This window comes from Natator depressus, chromosome 2, assembly GCF_965152275.1.
Source record: "Natator depressus isolate rNatDep1 chromosome 2, rNatDep2.hap1, whole genome shotgun sequence".
Taxonomy (NCBI): Eukaryota; Metazoa; Chordata; order Testudines; family Cheloniidae; genus Natator; species Natator depressus.
The window spans coordinates 10145007-10164406 of NC_134235.1; the positions used below are offsets into that span (position 1 = coordinate 10145007).

The 19400-nt window shown below is 45.3% G+C and overlaps 1 protein-coding gene across 2 annotated transcripts; it reads right to left on the reverse strand.

The window, feature by feature from the left end:
- Window positions 1-3000: 3000 nt before the first annotated feature.
- Window positions 3001-9366, reverse strand: CHRAC1 (chromatin accessibility complex subunit 1). 2 transcript variants are annotated; one of them, XM_074942937.1, is made up of 3 exons: window positions 9089-9366; window positions 5286-5412; window positions 3001-4098 (listed from the first exon to the last, which is right to left on the reverse strand). In XM_074942937.1, the coding sequence occupies exons 1-3, from the start codon at window positions 9281-9283 to the stop codon at window positions 3962-3964; spliced, it is 459 nt and encodes a 152-aa protein (XP_074799038.1). In that variant the 5' UTR covers window positions 9284-9366; the 3' UTR covers window positions 3001-3961. The 2 variants fall into 2 exon arrangements, with proteins under 2 accessions (XP_074799038.1, XP_074799039.1); XM_074942938.1 differs by having other exon boundaries at window positions 9131-9357.
- Between the last annotated feature and the right edge of the window lie 10034 nt (window positions 9367-19400).

A 19400-nucleotide genomic window follows, 5' to 3' on the forward strand; every position in this document is an offset into this window, starting at 1 on the left:
TATGTGTTAGATTATGATTTCTTTAAATGGCTGAGAAAATAGCTGTGCTGAATAGAATGAATATTCCTGTGTGTCTTTTTGTAACTTAAGGTTTTGCCTAGAGGGATTCTCTATGTTTTGAATCTAATTACCCTGTAAGGTATTCACCATCCTGATTTTACAGAGGTGATTCTTTTTTTTTTAACTTCTATTAAAAGTCTTCTTGTAAGGAAACTGAATGCTTTTTCATTGTTCTTAAGATCCAAGGGTTTGGGTCTGTGGTCACCTATGCAAATTGGTGAGGATTTTTACCAAACCTTCCCCAGGAAGTGGGGTGCAAGGGTTGGGAGGATTTTGGGGGGAAAGACATTTCCAAACGACGCTTTCCTAATAAAAATAAACCCAGATAAATGTTTGGTGGTGGCAGTGGAAGTCCAAGGCCAAAGGGTAAAATAGTTTGTACCTTGGGGAAGTTTTAATCTAAGCTGGTAAAAGTAAGCTTAGGAGGTTTTCATGCAGGTCCCCACATCTGTACCCTAGAGTTCAGAGTGGGGAAGGAACCTTGACAGCAGTGCATATTAGTGTGGCTCATTACTGAAATGGGTTTTCAAAGACTCCCAGAGATGCAGAGCTCCTCACTGGGTTCTTCTTATTGCCCTGGTGTCTGGCTGCGCAAAACTAACTGCCAACCTATTCACCTCTGCAACTCAACCCTGCAGAAACTTCTTTCCCTGTGCCTCACAGATATTATGGAGCACACAGCGATAAAAGTGGGGATGTTGCTTTCACTGAGGTCTAACCAAATAAGCAAACTGCACCAGCAACCATCCTAAGGCACATTCCACCACCATGTTGCACTTGCTCAGCCTATTGTTGAACCGAGCCTTACTGCTGTCCAGGTGGCTGGTGTATGGATTCATGAGCCATTGGAGCAAGGGGTAGGCTGGGTCTCACAGAATCACTACTGGCATTTCAACATCATCAATGGTTATTTTGCGACCTGGAAAGAAAGTCCCTGCTTGCAGCTTTCTGAACAGACCTGTGTTCCTAAAGATGCGTGTGTCATGCACCTTTCCTGACTGTCTCACGTTGATGTCAGTGAAACACCCCAGGTGATCCACCAGCGCTTGCAACATCATTGAAAAGTATCCCTCAACATTTATGTATTCTTTGGCAAGGTGGTCTGGTGCCAAGATAGGATTATGCATGCCATCTATCGTCCCACTGCAGTTAGGGAACCCCATTGTGGCAAAACCATCTACTATGTCTGCACATTGCCCAGAGTCACTACCCTTCTAAGCAGGAATTGATTAATGGCGCTGCACACTTGGCTCACAACTGCTGTCATGGTGGCTTTATCAACTCCAAATTGATTCCCCAGACAGGTAGCAGTCTGGCAGTGCAAGCTTCCACAGAGCGATCACCACTTGCTTCTCCCCTGTCGGAGCAGGTCTCATTTTAGTGTTGCTGCGCTTCAGGGCTGGGGGAAGCTCTGCACAAAGTTTCTGGAAAGTGGCCTTTCACATGCAAAAGTTCTGCAGCCACTGCTTGTCATCCCACACAATGCAATCCCAGCAGTCAGCCAGCAGCAATTGTTCCATTCTATGGCTTGCAGCAGGGCTGCTTGAATGATATTGCAATGATCCACCGGCGGCCCCTGTTTTGGGTCTGGAAATACTACAGGATAAGGCATGAGGGGTTTGTAATGTTCATGACAAGCATGCAGTTGAGGGGGGGTCCATGTTTCTTGGGCTATGGTGTACACGCTGCTAAGCCGGGCTTTGCCTTTGATATCTGGGGAAGGATGCAGGGAGGAAACCGCATCATGGGAAATCAAAGCTATCTTCCCATTCCCCCCATGACAATGTTCTAGTCCTACAAGGCATTGCAAGCCTGTCCCAAAAACCCCTCGGGGTTAATTCCATTGTGGGATAGCTACCCACAGCGTACTGCTCTATGCATCATGCAAGTGCTTCTAGTGAGGATGCACTCCACCAACACAATGAGTGGGGTGTGGATACTCTGGACCAACTTAATTACTGAGGCATCCAGCTGTCAACTTAACTATGAAGTGTAGATATGCCCTTACTGTATTTGTACTATTGATCTGTTACAAAACATACTTTCTTTATCATAAGACCTGGTGTTAATTACTTTTTAGAGATGAGTAAAGAAAGTTTTCATGGCTGTTATAATTAAAATGTAGCAATACATTTCCAGTAAAAGGAGAAAATCACAGATTAAACTAAAGCATCACTGTGGAAAATAGAAAGGGGCACCTAGGGCAAGAATGTTGGGGACCCAAATATCTGAACTGAAAAACTGATGACAGTAAACAGAAAGGTGCTGAATTAAGCAGCATTCATCCACCCATTCTTCTACATGCCCTTTTGAGTTTTTTTTAAAAAACACGTTGGCACTAACCCTCTGCTTGCACATTTTCCTTCATTCCTCTGAACTGATGCTAGGCAGGCCTCTAACATGTGCTGGCTCCCCCTCCCTTAGTCTCCTCCATCTCTCTCTCTTTCTCCTGTTGTTACCCTTTCATCTCTGCAGGTGGAGCTGTCACCAATCAGGATCCTCCATTTGGTGCCTATGGGGGGTCATGAGTGGCCTAACACCCTAATCTCTTTTCCTGAATAGAGATCTAAATCAATCTGATCTATTACTTGTGCAGTAGCTTATGTAAACTGAAGACATCACTCAAGATGCTCTCAGAGCAGTTGTGAAGTAGCCTTCCAGTCTCTCAGATATATGTTACAGCTAATGTTCATGCAGAGACATTGTGACTAACACAGGCTCAATTTCCCCTGAACATACTAAAGTCAGCCCCCAGGGCAAATTGGGATTAGGGATCTGTCACATTTCTAGTGGGTGGCAGACCACCACTCATCCCCTATTTACTAGCTAGGATGATCCACACTTATATATAGTGGGCACATTTGACCCAACAATATGGTAACCCTGTACAAAGCATAAGTTAAAAGCCTTTATAAAAAAGAATGCTGTCAAGGGTCTGCATTAATTTCCACATTTTTAAAAAATATTTATTGTAAAAAATGTATTTTTTAAAAAATACACACAGAACATTTTCCAGTTTTATAGTAGTAAAAATATGCCAGCTCTACCACTCAAATGGTAAAAGAACTGTTCATTTTCTTGCCATAGAGCAATCTATATTTAATAAACTTCAAAACAACAAGTGTCGGTAGGTAGAGTACTATAGACAAACTATAAAAGGTAGAATCCTCCCTGGGTGAAAAAAATCTAGATATACATATTTACATCATGAGCTAACACTTCTACTTCTTAACACCAATGCAGCTGCAGAGCAACACCAGGGATTGCAAAAGGTCTATCCCTGTATCCAGATTCCTTGCAGACTTGGTTATTTAGACTGTATTACAACAGTAGCCACATTATATAGTTTTTGTGGGGTTGGTCCATGGGTATCGCTCCAACAGAATGCTAGAAAACAGGTGGAGATTCTGTCTCAGGTGCTTGGTTCATTGGCTGCCACAGAGTAAGAACTGTATATAAAGTATGCGCCACAGCCCTACTGGTTAAGCAGAAGTATTAGCTACAAGAGGAGTCCCATCTAGCCAGATGGAGCCAGGGCCTTTGGAATTGATGCTGAAAGTTGCCTACAAGGCTGCTTCTATTTGGATAATGATTGTCTGAAGATATTATTTTAAAATATTTTTTGAGCTGATTCTGTCTCAAGATCTGCATATATAGTTCCCCTGGCTTTCCATTTCCAAGGGCAGAATTCCTTCCTTCAAGCAGGCTAATATCCAGTTGTTTCAATTTAAAGTAAACAAGACAGCAACTCTCAAACAGATGGGAATCCAGCAGCTTGATTCCCAAGTTACAACCCCTTTTCCCCTCCCCGCAAAAAACTCAGTGTGGGTTAGCTTGGAAAAAATCAGGGAGCCAATCCGATATGTTATACTGCAGGAAAGAGACTAGCTATTTGACACCCTTAAGATTCAGCATCTTCCTCCTCACTCTCTTCCTCTTGGTCATCATCATCATCATCTTCCTCCACCTCTCCATCCCTCTTCTCTCTTTCAAGCATTTTCAGGTATTTGCTAGCGAGGATCTTCTTTGGTAAGATATCTGAAAGGCACAATTCCTTCTTTTGTAATCATTTTTGACAGTTACAAAAAAGATTTAGAATAATTTATTACTGTACCATCAAGATCATAGCAACTAACAGCCTCAGTCTATGGGCTGCAATTTTTTAGGCTATGGAATAGTCAGGTTATTCTAATCTAACTGGTATCCGTGGAATAGGAATGTAGCCATTGTGATATTAGAGAGATGGTCAGGATTAAGGGTATTAGTAATCCATGAGGGAATTTGTTTAAGTGATTCTTATGCCGATATAATAATTTCTTAAGTCTTACTCACTTATGCTGCTTTGCTTTTTACTTGCAAAGATCAAGTATAATTAAGTAATACACTTAAGATATATCTACTCTATTTATACTCCTTACAAGCTATTTCCCTATACTCAGTGTAGGCTGCCTGTTCAGGGTAATGATATCGCGATGAGCCCAAGAACAGTAAGAAAATATTGCTAAAAGGTGCCACAAGTGGGGCTGATGCGCTAGTAAAATCATATTAACAAGGAGATCTCACTCCTTAGACCAAAGAATTTATTAGAAGAGGGCAAGCATTATTCTAAATGCCCAATCAATGTACAAGATTTAAGACAACAGGGATTGTGGCATAAACCAATGTCTGAAAGGACATTTGTAAATTTAAAATTCACCAATATAGAGTTCTGGGCACATATGTTTCATAAAATCCTTCTTCTGCTTCCCCAAACACTACAAAGATTTAAGGGAGTGTTGTCTATTGGTTAAAGCAGAAGATGGGCGGCACTTACCTCCCCGATTTTATTCCTAGCTCTTAAAAACTGACTTTAAAGTCACTTTAATCAATCTGAACCTGAGCTTTCCCATTTTTAAATTAGGGACACTATCCACCACCCAGGGATACTATTAAAAGGTGTTAGAAAAAAGTAGCTTGAAGTTATTGGAATGTCAAGTATGACTGTTACAATAATTGGAGGTGCAATTATTTTGTCCCATGACTTTGTGTACTTTGCATCAATGAAAAAAGCAGCTCATTCATTCACACAGAATGCTCGTCAATTATTTGGACCATGAGTAAATTAAATGCAACAGAGGTTAACAGCCAAAAAGAGAATTTAATAACAATAATGACAACTGCTACAGTAAGAGCTGCATCTTATTTTCCAGTTGCCCATATCGATTTGCCACAACTGCTATACCTACCAGCAAGGAACTGAAACGTTTCAGATTCCTCTGCTGTATGGGATAAGTCACTGTAGGTTAGGGCTCTCTTCTCTTTCCCACGGCCATGTTTGTAGGAGTAAGTGGCTAAATACTGGACAAAGAGCTCCTATAAAAAACAACCAACAAAAAGAAATCTGTCAAATTATTAATTCCTGTGTGTACAGCTGACTGCAATGCTTCTTCAAGCCCTTGTTTAGGGCCCAATCCTGCCATTAACTGCATGCAGCCACTGCCCTGCACCTACACAGAGTCCCACCAATTTCGATACGGCTCTGTGAGAGCAGAAGATGTGTACCTCTGTGAGTAGCCAACTGCAAAACTGAGGTCTTAGACTAACCCTTAATTTGTGCCACTCTATCAAGTTAATCACTGCAGCAGGCTTTACGGAAACAGAAGACAGCAAGAAATTATTTCTGCAGGTATGTGATTAAATATTGCAAAAAAGCTTGCTGCTTTCTGCGACTTATAATGATAAAAACATTCCTCCCCCATTAAAAGAAACAGACAGCCAGGTTGATCTGTGCTAAATTTAAGTCCATCACTCACTGAGAGGCCACTTCCACTGAATGTCAAACCCCTACCTTTATTCACAGAGCTTTATCTTAGGGCATGTCTATCCTATAAACTTTAAGTCAACCCATGTTAAGTCAACTTGAACCACCACAGTAATTACTATAGTGATTCATATTCACACTGCCCTTCTTCTATCAGTGGTATGCATCCTCACCAGGAGCACTTCCACCGACTTAAGAGGGGCAGTGTGGGAGGCTGAGAGCCAGGGCTCTCAGTTCTGCATGTAGCTCTCTCCCAGCTGCCCTCCCCTGTGAACGGGGCAGTTCCCTGTTGTGAATGGGGCCGCCAACCAGACTCTGGAGGGATAGAGCTTCCCGCCATGCACTGCTGTGCTCCCAGCAGGGACCCAGGAAGCCTGGTGCTGCTGCCCAGCTGGAAAGCCCGCTTTCTTGTCAATTTCATGGCTCCAGCAGAGCCATGAAAGTGACAAGAATGACAGCCAGTAGATTTAAGTAACAGTGCCTACACTACAGGAACACTGCACCACTCTAACTACATGACATAAGCCCTATGCCTCTTGTAGAGATAGTTGTGTCACTGTAGTACGGCACTTCCATTGGCAGGAGTAGGCTGTACGGCATAGACTGAAATAAATTAGATCAATGTAAGGCAATTTATGTCCATCTAACACTGTAGTGTAGACCAGGCCTTAGTGGGAGTGAAAAGTTTAGTGCTGTATTCCATGGCTACAGCCGGGAACATTACGGATCATGTGCCAGTTTTATTAGAGCAGGGGTGGCCAAATCTGTGGCTCTAGAGTCACATGCAGCTCTTCAGAAGTTAATTTGGGGCTCCTTGTATAGGTACCAACACCAGGGATGGAGCTACAGGCACCAACTTTCTAGTGTCCTGGGGGGTGCTCACTGCTCAACCCCTGGCTCTGCCCCCACTCCACCCCTTCTGACCCCCTTCCCTTAGCCTGCCATGCCCTCGCTCCTCCCCTTCCCTCCCCCCAGAACCTCCTGCATGCCACAAAACCACTGATTGGCAGGGCTGCTGGTGGGTGGGAGGCGCTAGAAGCAGTGGGAAGGTGCTGAGGGGCTGCTGCCGTATTACTGTGGCTCTTTGGCACTGTACAGTGGTAAATTCTGGCTCCTTCTCAGACTCAAGTCGGCCACTCCTGTATTAGAGAGCTTCAATTTTCTAACAAATTTCAAGAACTGAAACCATGTCAAAATTCAGACATTAATATGTGACGCAGGCTCCTTGCAGTTCAGTTACTAAGCGGATAATTCCGTTTGTGCAGCTTCTACACACGCGGCTGTCGCTGGCTGTGTTCACAGCAGGTGCCTAGTGATTTTAAACTAAACTCCTGTGCCTAGTCAGTTTTATTTTGCTGAAGGGGCTGGAAAAGCATCACATGCAGCATCCAAAAGTGCAGGTGATCTCCCTCTGGAGGATGCTTCTGGAAGTCCCGAGCAAGACGCAAAATCTGAGGGACTCGGGAAGGAGCTGGTGATCTACTCTCAGCACATCAGGGATTCCTCACTAGCCGCGGGTGCAGACAGGCCTCAAGCCTGTATCGACAGGATACTGCGTGTTTAATTACAGGTTACAGCTGTGTTAGTCTGTATTCGCAAAAAGAAAAGGCGTACTTGTGGCACCTTAGAGACTAACCAATTTATTTGAGCGTGAGCTGTAGCTTACGAAAGCTTACTTCATCGGATGCATACTGTGGAAAGTGTAGAAGATCTTTTTATACACACAAAACATGAAAAAATACCTTCCCCCACCCCACTCTCCTGCTGGTAATAGCTTATCTAAAGCTATCACTCTCTTTACAATGTGTATGATAAGCAAGTTGGGCCTTCTCCCTCCCCCCCCCCCCCACAAACCCACTCTCCTGCTGGTAATAGCCGTCACCTTCAGCCCCCAACTAAAACCCCTCCAATGCATTATTAAGGATCTACAACCTATCCTGAAGGATGACCCAACACTCTCACAAATCTTGGGAGACAGGCCAGTCCTTGCCTACAGACAGCCCCCCAACCTGAAGCAAATACTCACCAGCAACCACATACCACACAACAGAACCACTAGCCCAGGAACCTATCCTTGCAACAAAGCCCGTTGCCAACTGTGCCCACATATCTATTCAGGGGCCACCATCACAGGGCCTAATCACATCAGCCACACTATCAGAGGCTCGTTCACCTGCACATCCACCAATGCGATATATGCCATCATGGGCCAGCAATGCCCCTCTGCCATGTACATTGGTCAAACTGGACAGTCTCTATGTAAAAGAAGAAATGGACACAAATCAGATGTCAAGAATTATAACATTCATAAACCAGTCGGAGAACACTTCAATCTCTCTGGTCACGCGATTACAGACATGAAAGTTGCGATATTACAACAAAAAAACTTCAAATCCAGACTCCAGTGAGAAACTGTTGAATTGGAATTCATTTGCAAATTGGATACAATTAACTTAGGCTTGAATAGAGACTGGGAATGGCTAAGTCATTATGCAAGGTAACCTATTTCCCTTGTTTTCCAACCCCCCCCCCCCCCCCCCCAGACGTTCTTGTTAAACCCTTGATTTGTGCTGGAAATGACCCACCTTGATTATCATACACATTGTAAGGAGAGTGGTCACTTTAGATAAGCTATTACCAGCAGGAGAGTGGGGTGGGGGGAGGTATTTTTCACACTTTGTGTGTATAAAAAGATCTTCTACACTTTCCACAGTATGCATCTGATGAAGTGAGCTGTAGCTCACGAAAGCTTATGCTCAAACAAATTGGTTAGTCTCTAAGGTGCCACAAGTCCTCCTTTTCTTTTTGCGTGTTTAATGGGAGCAGGCGAGGGGATGGCAGAGGCCCCCCTACAGGCGGATTTTTGCCACATGACAGGCTGCAACATACCGAAAAAAAAAAAATCCAGAATCAGGCCAATTCACCTTTCTTTGGAAAACCGGTGTGAACTACTTCCTTTACGCCCTCCTCCTGCCCCCACCCTCCAGGGGCTGGCAAGCGGGCGAGGGCAGCTGCTGCCAAAGCCTTGTCTAAAGCAGGGTAGCCCCCCCCCGGCGCGTGGCTCGTGCCCCGGGGGCAGGAGCGGGTGTGGGGAGGGACACAGAGCACGAATCGTGCCCGGACTCGGGCCCAGCCCATCGGCTCAGGCCCTCGGCGTCCCGGCAACAGCCCCAGCCCCACGGTGCGGAGAGCCGCTCGGCCCTGGGCTGCTTCCCCACCCCCCCGCACCAGGCGCCGGGGCAGGGACGGCGGGAGGCCCGGGCCGGGTACCGTGGCCTTGGCGGTGAGGAACAGCGCGTCCTGGTTGATGCTGGAGACCTCCGGCGAGCTCTTCATGATCACCCGGATCCGGGAGAGGGGCAGCGACACCAGACGGTTCTCGCCGCCGCCTCCGCAGCCACCGCTCAGCCGCGCCGCCGCCATTTTCCTACCCCGCCAGCCGCCGCTCCAAGCCCTGGCATCAAACCGTCGTTAAAGGGCGCCCGGCCGGCGAGCAGAGCCCTTTGGGAGTGGTAGTTTTCTGCCGCAAGGCAGCTCGGGCACTCTGGGAGGAGGGCAGGCGGAGGACTACAACTCCCATGATGCACCTCTCCTCAGCTTGCCTCGCCCACCCTGCTCTCCCAGCGGCCGGGTGACAGAGGGCGGGCTACGACTCCCGTCATGCATCTGTCCACCTCTTTCGCCCGGCGCCTGGGGGAGGCTCCGCCCTGCTCTGTTGACTCTAAGGCAGCGGCGTGCAGACAGGGTGCTTTGAATGCACTCTAGTGGCAGGTTTCAGAGCAGCAGCCCTGTTCGTCTGTATTCGCAGAAAGAAAAGGAGGACTTGTGGCACCTTAGAGACTCACCAATTTAGTGGGGCATAAGCTTTCGTGAGCTACAGCTCACTTCATCGGATGCGTTCAGTGGTAGTCCTAATTGCAGAGCTGATTAGAGCAGGACCTTTGTGCTTTCAGAGTGAATGTACAACAGGACGGATTGTGAGGAAGAAAACTCAAGAGCTCCATCTTTCATTATTATAGATATATTGCCCATGTGCATATAATGTTTGTCTTATCTGTTTACTTACCTAGACAATCAGGTGAAATCCTGGTCCCATGCAAATCCGTATGTGCTAAATGAGAGCCACAATTTTCCCTATAGTATTTGAGCACCTGTAAGTGCGCACATTGTTATAGGCTCGCTTGAATTACAGCTCAGAATCAGATTAGCTAAACTAATGTAACATTAGTTACATGTAATGATGGATACTTTGCATTTCTATAGCACCTTCGGTCAGAAGTTCTCAAAGTATTCTACAAACAGCAGGCTTTAGCACCCATGTGATGTAGGTAAGACACTGAAGGTGAGCCCTTAACTAACCGATCACTGCTCCTATCTAGGGTGAAACATGGCAGCTTTCAACAGTATATAATAATGTTAAAATTATATAATACATAGGTTAAGGAAAGAGTGTCTGTACATCTGGGTGTAGTGCTTCGACTATCCAAAAGTACAAAATCTGGTTTAAAAGTCAGAACATACTTTTTGGACATAATCTGCAATAACCCAAATTTAGGTGAATACATTTAATGGTAGAGTTTAGATATGAGATTCTGAATACTCAGGTACATCACTCAGGAAAAGTTATACAGACGGTTGTAGTGAGCAAATATAGGAATGAATGTAGATTGTCCCTCAGCAATTGAGCATTTAGGATAGGTTGTCCCTTAGAAGATATAATCCACCAGAGAAGTATTTCTGTTACTTTCTGATTTTGTTTCTCATTGGCACTCCAGCTCAGCTCCCCTGGTATTGCCGATGTTCAGTGATGTGTTCTAGATAGATGTCCCTCAACCACCTGATGGCGTCTGACACCATGAAGTGTTGCATCAGCCAAGTGTAGCATTCACCGATTCCGCATTCTCAACACTTGCTCCTTATCGGGGTCCCAGGCTCCCAGGGCTCCGACGATCAGAGTTTCAGAGTAACAGCCGTGTTAGTCTGTATTCGCAAAAAGAAAAGGAGTACTTGTGGCACCTTAGAGACTAACCAATTTATTTGAGCATAAGTTTTCGTGAGCTACAGCTCACTTCATCGGATGCATACTGTGGAAAACACAGTATGCATCCGATGAAGTGAGCTGTAGCTCACGAAAGCTTATGCTCAAATAAATTGGTTAGTCTCTATAGTGCCACAAGTACTCCTTTTCTTTTGACTATCAGAGTGTGAGTTAGAACCTGGTAACCCCTAGCTCTCAAGGTGTCGGCCTGAGGGGTGTATTTCTCCACCTTTCAACCTCGGGCTTTGTGGAAAGCCAGGGTCCTGTTCTCAAAGGGCACTGTGACAACCACCATGATGATCTTTTGGTCCTCATTAATGATGATGATGTCCGGTCACAGTTGGCTGTCCGTTCCAGGGATGGCAGGGTTCATGGCCACCTTCCTCACAGGTGGCAGTATGGCTCTGACTAGTCAGTCTTGGATGGTGTTGTGGCATAGCTGCTAGGCTCTGGAGTGGGGCTTGTAGCTACAAAGGACATGGGGTAGTGTCTCATTAGCATAACCACGCTTCCTGCATTGCTTGTCCCAATTCCCGTGGCGGACAGCTCCGTTCAGCAGGACACAGTTGATGAACCTAGAACTGGAATGGAAGACAGACATATCCAATTAAAAATGCAGTTAGAAGTTTACTGGTAAACTAGGGATAAACTCTTGCAAAAGTGTCGCGGAATTGAACCCAAATAATTATCTAATCTGAAAGAAGGCATCTGCAGCACTACCCTACACCCTAACGCCGTGGTGGGGCACTGCTTAAGTCCTGCCTCACTACCATCATCTCCAGTAGCATTATATTTGGAGGTCTCCTATTCAATTAGTAACCATGTGCAAACTAAAGCTCATGGGTTACAAATTCCATTTAGATTGTAACCTTTTTAGGACAGGGATTTGTTTGTTTACTTGGTATAAAATATTATGTTTGCTGTAAAACATCATTCATCATGGTCCTATATGTTAATATTTAACCCTGTGTCTAACTATTCTTTGATCTTACCTTGTAATGACCTCTTGTGGTAGTAGTTAGTATTACTATCTCAGTGAAATAATTTATACGTCAATCAACTGGAGCTAAGATCAAGTGTAGTATTTAGTATGTGAATCACTGGTTTTTCTGGGTGAAATCAGAACTACTCAACTGTCATTAACCCTCCTGCTCAATGGAAGGTGTACTAGGCTGGATTTGGTTAATACTCCTGTCATGTGGCAGGGGTATTAATTTTTTGCAGCTCTCACCCATGTTTGGTGAGTGGTGACTGAAGCCAGGAAATAAGGGTTAGTCTCTTAGCAGCATTCATGTGTCACACTTTATCATAGAATCTTAGACTTTAAGGTCAGAAGGGACCATTATGATCACCTAGTCTGACCTCCTGCACAATGCAGGCCACAGAATCCCACCCACCCACTCCTGTAACAAACACCAACTACGTCTGAGTTGTTGAAGTCCTCAAATCATGGTTGAAAGACTTCAAGGTGCAGAGAATCCTCCAGCAAGTGACCCGTGCCCCATGCTGCAGAGGAAGGCAAAAACCCCCCAAGGCCTCTGCCAATCTGCCATGGAGGAAAATTCCTTCCTGACCTCAAATATGGTGATCAGCTGAACCCTGAGCATGTGGGCAAGACTCACCAGCCAGACACCCAGGAAAGAATTCTCTATAGTAACTCAGATCCCACCCCCATCTAACATCCCATCACAGACCATTGGGCATATGTACCGCTAATAGTCAAAGATCAATTCATTGCCAAAATTAAGCTATCCCATCATACCATCCACTCCATAAACTTATCAAGCTTATTTCTTGAAGTCAGATATGTCTTTTGCCCCCACTGCTCCCCTTGGAAGGCTGTTCCAGAACTTCACTCCTCTGATGGTTAGAAACCTTCATCTAATATCAAGTCTAAACTTCCTGGTGGCCAATTTATAACCATTTGTTCTTGTGTCCGCATTGGTACTGAGCTTAAATAATTCCTCTCCCTCCATGGTATTTATCTCTCTGATATATTTATAGAGAGCAATCATATCTCCCCTCAACCTTCTTTTGGTTAGGTTATACAAGCCAAGCTCTTTGTGTCTCCTTTCATAAGACAGGTTTTCCATTCCTCAGATCATCCTAGAAGCCCTTCTCTGTACTTGTTCCAGTTTGAATTCATCCTTCTTAAACATGGGAGACCAGAACTGCACACAGTATTCCAGATCAGGTTTCACCAGTGCCTTGTATAACGGTACTAGCACCTCCTTATCTCTACTGGAAATACCTCGCCTGATGCATCGCAAGACCGCATTAGCTTTTTTCACAGCCATATCACATTGGCGGCTCACAGTCATCCTGTGATCAACCAATACTCCGAGGTCTTTCTCCTCCCCTGTTACTTCCAAGTGATGTGTCCCCAGCTTATAACCAAAATTCTTGTTATTAATCCCTAAATGCATGACCTTGCACTTTTCACTCTTAAATTTCATCCTATTACTATTAGTCCAGTTTACAAGGTCATCCAGATCTTCCTGTATGATATCCCAGTCCTTCTCTGTATTGGCAATACCTCCCAGCTTTGTGTCATCCGCAAACTTTATTAGCACATTCCCACTTTTTGTGCCAAGGTCAGTAATAAAAAGATTAAATAAGATTGGTCCCAAAACCTATCCCTGAGAAACTCCACTAGTAACCTCCTTCCAGCCTGACAGTTCACCTTTCAGTGTGACCCGTTGTAGTCTCCCCTTTAACCAGTTCCTTATCCACCTTTCAATTTCCATGTTGATCCCCATCTTTTCCAATTTAGCTAATAATTCCCCGTGTGGAACCATATCAAATGCCTTACTGAAATCGACGTAAATTAGATCAACTGCGTTTCCTCTGTCTAAAAAATCTGTTACCTTCTCAACGAAGGAGATCAGGTTGGTTTGGCACGATCTACCCTTTGTAAAATCATGTTGTATTTTGTCCCAATTACCATTGACCTCAATGTCCTTAACTACTTTCTCCTTCAAAATTTTTTCCAAGACCTTGCATACTACAGATGTCAAACTAACAGGCCTGTAGTTTCCCAGATCACTTTTTTTTCCTTTCTTAAAAATAGGAACTATGTTAGCAATTCTCCAGCCATACGGTACAACCCCTGAGTTTACAGATTCATTAAAAATTCTTGCTAATGGGCTTGCAATTTCATGTGCCAGTTCCTTTAATATTCTTGGATGAAGAGTATCTGGGCCCCCCAGTTTAGTCCCATTAAACTGTTCGAGTTTGTCTTCTACCTCAGATATGGTAATATCTACCTCCATATCCTCATTCCCATTTGTCATCCTACCATTATCCCTAAGATCCTCATTAGCCTCATTAAAGACTGAGGCAAAGTATTTATTTAGATATTGGGTCATGCATAGATTATTCTTAACCTCCACTCCATCCTTAGTATTTAGCGGTCCCACTTCTTCTTTCTTTGTTTTCTTCTTATTTTTATGGCTATAGAACCTTTTACTGTTGGTTTTAATTCCCTTTGCAAGGTCCAACTCGACAAGGCTTTTGGCTTTTCTCACTTTATCCCTACATGTTCTGACCTCAATAAGGTAGCTTTCCTTGCTGATCCCTCCCATCTTCCACTTCTTGTAGGCTTTCTGCTTTTTCTTAATCACCTCTCTGAGATGCTTGCTCATCCAGCTTGGTCTACAACTCCTGCCTATGATTTTTTCCCCCTTTCTTTCTTATACACCTCTACCCCGATATAACACAAATTCGGATATAATGCGGTAAAGCAAAAATGGTTTTCTATTTTGTCTACAACATTGGTTCTTAAAATGGGGGTTGCAACCCGGTTATGTGGGGGGTCGCGAGCCCTGAGCCCAGTGCGCGGCTGCAAGTTGCAAGCCCCGACCCCTGCGCTGGGCTGTGAGCCCCGACTGCGACGCATGGCTGCGAGCCCCGACCCTGTGTGGAGCTGTGAGACTATGAGCCCCAACCCCGGCACACGGCTGTGAGTCCAGACCCCGATCCCTGTGCCGGGCTGTGAGCCCCGACCCCGACAGGGATGTGTGGTTGCAAGCCCCGACCCCGGTGCGTGGCTGTGAGCCCCGACCCCAGTGCGCAGCTGCGAGCCCTGAACGCTGCACCTGGCTGTGAGCCCTGAACCTGACAGGGATGCGTGGCTGCAAGCCATGACCCCGGTGCCGGGCTGTGAGCCCCGACCCCGGGCTGTGAGCCCCGACCCCGACAGGGACACGTAGCTGCAAGCCCTGACCCCGGTGCCAGGCTGTGAGCCCCGACCCTGGGCTGTGAGCCCCGACTCCAACAGGGACACGTGGCTGCAAGCCCTGACCCCGGTGAGCGGCTGTGAGCCCCGACCCCAGTGACAGGCTGTGAGCCCCAACCCCTGCGCCAGGCTGTGAGCCCCAACCCCGGCGCACAGCTGCAAGCCCCAACCCTGGGCTGTGAGCCCCGACCCCGGCAAGGACCCATGGCTGCAAGCCCTGACCCCGGTGCGCAGCTGTGAGCCCCAACCCCAGTGCCAGGCTGTGAGCCCCAACTCCTGCGTTGGGCCGTGAACCCTGACCCTGGTGCGTGGCTGCGAGCCCCGACCCCAGGCTGTGAGCCCCAACCCCGACAGGGACGTGTGGCTGCAAGCCCTGACCCCGGTGCATGGCTGTGAGCCCCGACCCCAGTGACGGGCTGTGAGCCCCAACGCCCTACCCCAGCCTGTGAGCCCCATCCCCGACTGGGACGCGTTGCTGCGAGCCCTGACCCCAGTGCCAGGCTGTGAGCCCTGACCCCGACCACGGGCTGTGAGCCCCGACCCTGACAGGGACGCGTGGCTGCAAGCATGTTCGATATAATGCGCTTTCACCTATAACGCAGTAAGATTTTTTGGCTCCCGAGGACCCTGTTATATCGGGGTAGAGGTGTATGTTATAAGAAGAAAATTTAATCTTTGAAATCCCCCAGTGTAGGAGGTAACTTGACAGAGAACTGGAGGAAACAGTTGCAGAATTTTTAGTATTTTCTGGAAGCAATTTGTATGGCAGAGAACTCAGGTGAAATCCTGCACTACAATGCATTCCAGAAGGAGACTGATGGTGACTGCAAACTGCAGCTAGACAAAGCCATTCAAAAATTTCAAGAATACATTTTCTGCTCATTAAACAAGCTGCCAGTTGAAACAACTGTTATGTTACAGATGTATATCTTAAAGCTAAATCTTGTGCATTTAAACAGCTAATAGATGGACTAATTAGAGGTTGAATTATTTGTGGTGTAACTGATAATTAGAACAAGTAAGGTTCTTACCAGAAAGTGACTTGACGCTATAAAAAACCATGGATATTTCCAGGGCAAGTGAACACTGTGCTTCCTAAATTGCCTGTTAACAAGCAGTGAAAGAACTGAAGAGCATCTAATTAAAGATCCAGGCAAGGCATAAACAAATGGCAGAGACTAAATTTATTTGCAAGGGAATGCAAAGGTGTCATAAAAGTAATAAAACAGCACAAGAGGTACAGTGTCTTGGAAGTAATAGGTTTCAGAGTAACAGCTGTGTTAGTCTGTATTCGCAAAAAGAAAAGGAGTACTTGTGGCACCTTAGAGACTAACCAATTTATTTGAGCATGAGCTTTCGTGAGCTACAGCTCACTTCATCGGATGCATACTGTGGAAACTGCAGAAGACATTATATACACAGAGACCATGAAACAATACCTCCTCCCATCCCACTCTCCTGCTGGTCATAGCTTATCTAAAGTGATCATCAAGTTGGGCCATTTCCAGCACAAATCCAGGTTTTCTCACCCTCCGCCCCCCACCCCCACCCCCACAAACTCACTCTCCTGCTGGTAATAGCCCATCCAAAGTTACCACTCTCTTTACAATGTGTATGATAATCAAGGTGGGCCATTTCCAGCACAAATCCAGGTTTTCTCACCCCCCCACCCCCCTGCAAAAACCACACACACAAACTCACTCTCCTGCTGGTAATAGCTTATCCAAAGTGACCACTCTCCTTCAATGTGTATGAAAATCAAGGTGGGCCATTTCCAGCACAAATGTGTGTGTGGTTTTTGGAGGGGGGTGGGGGGGTGAGTAAACCTGGATTTGTGCTGGAAATGGCCCACCTTGATTATCATACACATTGTAAAGAGAGTAGTCACTTTGGATGGGCTATTACCAGCAGGAGAGTGAGTTTGTGGGGGGGGGGCGGAGGGTGAGAAAACCTGGATTTGTGCTGGAAATGGCCCAACTTGATGATCACTTTAGATAAGCTATTACCAGCAGGAGAGTGGGGTGGGAGGAGGTATTGTTTCATGGTCTCTGTGTATATAATGTCTTCTGCAGTTTCCACAGTATGCATCCGATGAAGTGAGCTGTAGCTCACGAAAGCTCATGCTCAAATAAATTGGTTAGTCTCTAAGGTGCCACAAGTACTCCTTTTCTTTTTGGAAGTAATAAACAGCTATTTTGTAATTGCATTCTCTAAACACAAACAAGATGCACAAAAGCAAAATCCATTCATGAATGTTCAGTTGGAGGACTACACAAGTTCATGATGAGAAACAGGGTTCTTGTTTCAGAGAGTGAATTATAAGGAGCTCAAGTGGCACAGCTCCACTTGTTTATAAAGACAGATACTTTTCAGTAGAGTTTGGAGTAGTGGAACAGGAAGTCCTATGTCTGCTTGAGTTGAACAGCAGTCTACAAATGCAGATAATCAAAAAGGTGTATTCCTTATCTATTGGACAGGAGAGAAAAGCTATTCATATAGGATTTGATGAATAGTTAATGGATTGGGATACACAAAGAATGTAAGACATTACTGTGACACATTGTACCCCTATAACACCCTGTATCCCATATTCAGCACTTTTATTCGATTATGTTGTATTTTGTGTAAAGTATGCCTTGAGGTATCATTTGAAAACTCATAATCTGCTGAACATCATTGTACTGTTATAATGTGTGTACCAACATTGTACATGGAATTATAAGATTTTACTGTATGATTGTTACTGAAATGTATTGTAATTCTTGGTACACCCCCTAGCCAATTTCTCAGAGACAAAGGCACACTGGCTCACCAGCAAGGTGTTGGAGCCATTACCTTTTAATCGGACATTCAGTGGAAGGGGGGGAAGGTATAAACAAAAGAATTTACAATTCATTTGAAGGACTGACTGCAGAGCACATATGCCATGGATCTGCCTAACCCCATGACCAATGTTCCCTCTAATTTTTTACATCCATGTGTGGAATTAATTTTGTTATGTGCACCAATATGGAGGTGATGTGTGGTGGGGCCGAGGGGTTCGAAGTGTGGGAAGGGGCTCCAGGCTGGGGCAGAGGGTTGGGGTGCGGGCCCTACCACTTGAATTCAAGTGGTTTGCTTCTGAAATGCTGAGTCGGCATACCTTGGTTTTGTAGAGCGGGATATTTTTCAAAAGCAGTCAGCATTGGCTTAACTCTGCTCCCACTGAAGTTATCCCATTGACTCCAGAGAAGGAGGGGTAAGCAAAAAACAAGTGCTTCTGGAAATCCCATCAAGAAACTTTAATCCTTACTTCCTCAAATGCAGGTTTATTAACACAAATGGGAGTAGTTATAATTTTAAAAGAACTTTGTCGTATCTTCCACACTGAAGCTGATTATTTAAAAAATAATAATAACCCACACAACAACACTGGTGTTTGCCTTTTAAGTCCTTAAAGATATCTTTATAGAAGTTTATAATATTTGCTGTTATTTTAAACTAGCTAATCCTCCCAAATTTTTCTTCTTGCCAGCGGAGGGCAACAAAAATGATCAGGGGGCTGGGGCACATGACTTATGAGGAGAGGCTGAGGGAACTGGGCTTGTTTAGTCTGCAGAAGAGAAGAGTGAGGGGGATTTGATAGCAGCCTTCAATTACCTGAAGGGGGTTCGAAAGAGGAAGGAGCTCGGTTGTTCTCAGTGGTGGCAGATGACAGAACAAGGAGCAATGGTCTCAAGTTTCAGTGGGGGAGGTCTAGGTTGGCTATTAGGAAACACTACTTCACTAGGAGGGTGGTGAAGCACTAGAATGGGTTACCTAGGGAGGTGGTGGAATCTCCATCCTTAGAGGTTTTTAAGACCCAGCTTGACAAAGCCCTGGCTGGGATGATATAGTTGGTGTTGGTCGTGCTTTGAGCAGGGGGTTGGACTAGATGACCTCTTGAGGTCTCTTCCAACCTTAATCGTTTATGATTCTATTTGAAAGCACAGCTGTGTGCTATCACCTGCTCTTCCTAATGAAGCTACATTTTATCAACGGTTCTCTGTTAACAGCTTGCTTGATTGGGCATTGGTATTTTTGATGTCAGGATGTGCTCAGGGACAGAGCATTGCTGGCGTAAAACCAGCAGAGGGAGCTAAATTACTTTTCAGGGTAGTGGAAACCTGGCAATAGGATTTTACTACAGGTGGTAAAAAATGTTCACACTTCAAAACTTGGAAAGCCTTTTCCCCTTGAAATTTTGACAGACAAGAATAAAATTGTACAGAAATTCTCAGTTTCTT

Coding starts and splice junctions, on each gene's coding strand:
- CHRAC1 (XM_074942937.1), bottom strand. CDS start 9,283: ATGGCGGCGGCGCGGCTGAGCGGTGGCTGCGGAGGCGGCGGCGAGAAC. Junction 5,413..9,088: donor CGTCCCTGCCCCGGCGCCTG/GTGCGGGGGGGT, acceptor TGTTTTTTATAG/GAGCTCTTTGTCCAGTATTT. Junction 4,099..5,285: donor AACGTTTCAGTTCCTTGCTG/GTAGGTATAGCA, acceptor TGTGCCTTTCAG/ATATCTTACCAAAGAAGATC.